The sequence below is a fragment of the Rana temporaria genome, chromosome 1 (genome assembly GCF_905171775.1).
Source record: "Rana temporaria chromosome 1, aRanTem1.1, whole genome shotgun sequence".
Classification (NCBI taxonomy): Eukaryota; Metazoa; Chordata; class Amphibia; order Anura; family Ranidae; genus Rana; species Rana temporaria.
In genome coordinates this window covers 257,702,729-257,705,807 of record NC_053489.1, presented here as the reverse complement: position 1 = coordinate 257,705,807, position 3,079 = coordinate 257,702,729, and the positions used below count along the sequence as shown (strand labels likewise).

Here is a 3,079-nt window from a genome sequence, read left to right as displayed (position 1 = left end):
ATCTTTTAAGGGTAAACACAGATCTTCTTTACACAACACAATAGATCAATTAACCTTTAGAATAGTGAGGGGACATTAGCACGTCAATAACCTGTCAGAGGAATGAATCACACATGAAATTCCTTTCTACCTCTACCCATGGCTAGCAGGGAGCAGTACACTGAGACATATAGGCAAAGGTATCACAGTCCCGCACTCACCGGATCCAAAAACCCCTACAGGGGTAATGGGCTCTCACAATAAATATCTGTACTGCCAGGACTGCCAGGACTTTCCATGCATGAGAATACCAGCCGCTCAAAAGAGGAGATAGATAAAAGCGCCCAATAGCGTGATACCGTTTTACAAGTGAAACACAATCCTTTATTCACATAAAACAGGGTACTCACATTTGACACATAGATAAAAAGCGTTGAGATCAAAGTGCTGTAGCTTAGAGATGCGATCGCTCTACCGGTTTCGTTGGTCTGACGTCATCTGGAGCACCAATCTTAGTGCTCCTGACGCAATGAAAAACATGCCCGCTCTTTGCCACAGTGCACTAACCATACCCCTTTTTTTCATGTATCAGGTGAAGGGGCCCAACTTGTAATCTTGCACATGGACCCACTGATTTAAAAAAATGCGTGGATGACACCCTCAAGTAGCACTGTAATAGGCTAGGGGATAGAGCCATGCCGATGCGCTATCCTGTTCAGGGCCACCAGTGACACCAACCCTAGTGATGCCACTGGATGTAAGAGGGCACTTTGAGGGGACAGGTGTAAGGAGGCACTCTTATGGGAACATCTGATATAAGAGGGGAACTCTGATGGGGACAATTGATGTAGAAAGGTACCCTTTTGTAAAGCGGGACTCTGATGATGACTCCTGATGTAATGGAGACTCTGATAGGACTACCTCATATAAAGGGGTGTAGGTTCTAAATATTATCCTAATCTAATGGCAGCCCAATACATATTAACATTCCTTGTTCACTTTTGCACCATCTATCAGATGTTACTTTGAGGTAGAGGTGGGCTTGGCGTATTTGGAATCCCTTCTGCCCGATCCCATCAGGACGCCGACACGACACACAGCTAATCACAGGCAGTGAGACATTTCCCGATCCACAGCTGCACAGATCCGGAAATGTCTCACTGTCTGTAATTAGCCGTGTGCAGTGTCTGCTTCCTGGCGGGATCGGGCAGGTGGGATCTCAAACATTCCCAAGCCCATTCCTACTTCCAGGTCTTGAAGGTACACAAGTGCACCGAGTGAACAGGGAATACTGGTTCCCTGCATGTTTGTCAAACTGTGTCAGTTGACCCTATGCTCATTGACTTTTTTTTTTACTGCAACCCCAGATCGATCAGATCGGGCCCTGGGTACAGATCTGGCCATGGCACTGATTTTCAAACACAGGGTGTGCGTGGAAGTAATTTCTCTGCCGGTGTTCTGCCGAAAACTCCAACTCGCCAAAACCACGTCACTTCTGATGACTCTGCAGCATCAATAATTAGAGACTTGGACGAGTTGGCTGTTTTTACGGAACAGCGTCAGCGTATACAGTATAGTACAGGACGAGTTCGCTGTTTTGACAGAACAGCGGGTAAGGTCCCCGCCTGGGAGGTGGCCATGTTGTTGGTTAGTATCGGGTGGACTAACAATGTCCACTCATTATATTGTGTACTGTTTCTCAACTCCAGTCCTCAAGGAAAGACAGTCCTGTTCTGCAGTTGTTACCAGTGCTGAAAAGTGGTATTCTATGGTTCTGCAGTTGTTACCAGTGCTAAAAAGTGGTATTCTACGGTTCTGCAGTTGTTACCACCACTAAAAAGTGGTATTCTATGGTTCTGCAGTTGTTACCAGTGCTGAAAAGTGGTATTCTATGGTTCTGCAGTTGTTACCAGTGCTAAAAAGTGGTATTCTATGGTTCTGCAGTTGTTACCACCGCTAAAAAGTGGTATTCTATGGTTCTGCAGTTGTTACCACCACTAAAAAGTGGTATTCTATCGTTCTGCAGTTGTTACCACCACTAAAAAGTGGTATTCTATGGTTCTGCAGTTGTTACCACCGCTAAAAAGTGGTATTCTATGGTTCTGCAGTTGTTACCAGTGCTAAAAAGTGGTATTCTATGGTTCTGCAGTTGTTACCACCGCTAAAAAGTGGTATTCTATGGTTCTGCAGTTGTTACCACCACTAAAAAGTGGTATTCTATCGTTCTGCAGTTGTTACCACCACTAAAAAGTGGTATTCTATGGTTCTGCAGTTGTTACCACCGCTAAAAAGTGGTATTCTATGGTTCTGCAGTTGTTACCAGTGCTGAAAAGTGGTATTCTATGGTTCTGCAGTTGCTACCAGTGCTAAAAAGTGGTATTCTATGGTTCTGCAGTTGTTACCAGTGCTAAAAAGTGGTATTCTATCGTTCTGCAGTTGTTACCACCACTAAAAAGTGGTATTCTATGGTTCTGCAGTTGTTACCAGCGATAAAAAGTGGTATTCTATGCTTCTGCAGTTGTTACTAACTTACCACCACTAAAAAGTGGTATTCTATGCTTCTGCAGTTGTTACCACCACTAAAAAGTGGTATTCTATGGCTCTCCATGCAAAAAACAAACAAAAAAAAAACAACAACATTTGCAAAGATATTATGCTAAAAGTACAGTGTCTGAATTCAGAGCACAGACTGCAGACTGTGGAGATGTCTTGGCGGCTGTGCTCCTCCCAGGCAGTAGATGGCGCTGTGACTGACACGCAACAGCCGGGCACCCACGTGGAAGAGACAGCTAGTGGAAGTAGCCGGGTATTGAGGTGTGGAAGACGGATAGTGTGGTCACAGGGGTGACTTGTCTATCATCATGTCCAACATCTTGGAGAGTCTTCTTAGCAATCTATTACAGCCGGACAATGCCGTCATCCAGCAGGTAGGGGACAGAAGAGAGAGAGAGGGGGAGGGGCTGTGCTGACAGGAAGGGATAGCGGGACGTAGTGCGGTGACAGGCAGCTCTGTGCCATGGATGCTGCGTGTGATGGGCACAGGGAGCCGAGCTGGTACCAATGCAGCATGGCACTGCCGATATACACAGCCTTCTGCAGA

At 45.7% G+C, this 3,079-nt stretch overlaps 1 protein-coding gene across 1 annotated transcript in view; it reads left to right on the top strand.

The window, feature by feature from the left end:
* Nucleotides 1-2,728: 2,728 nt before the first annotated feature.
* Nucleotides 2,729-3,079, top strand: part of IPO4 (importin 4) — a 171,942-nt gene continuing 171,591 nt past the window's right edge. Inside the window, exon 1 of the mRNA XM_040354677.1 lies at nt 2,729-2,906. Within this exon, the coding sequence (XP_040210611.1) occupies nt 2,841-2,906 (66 nt within the window). The 5' untranslated portion in view covers nt 2,729-2,840. The remainder of the gene's footprint in view (nt 2,907-3,079) is intronic.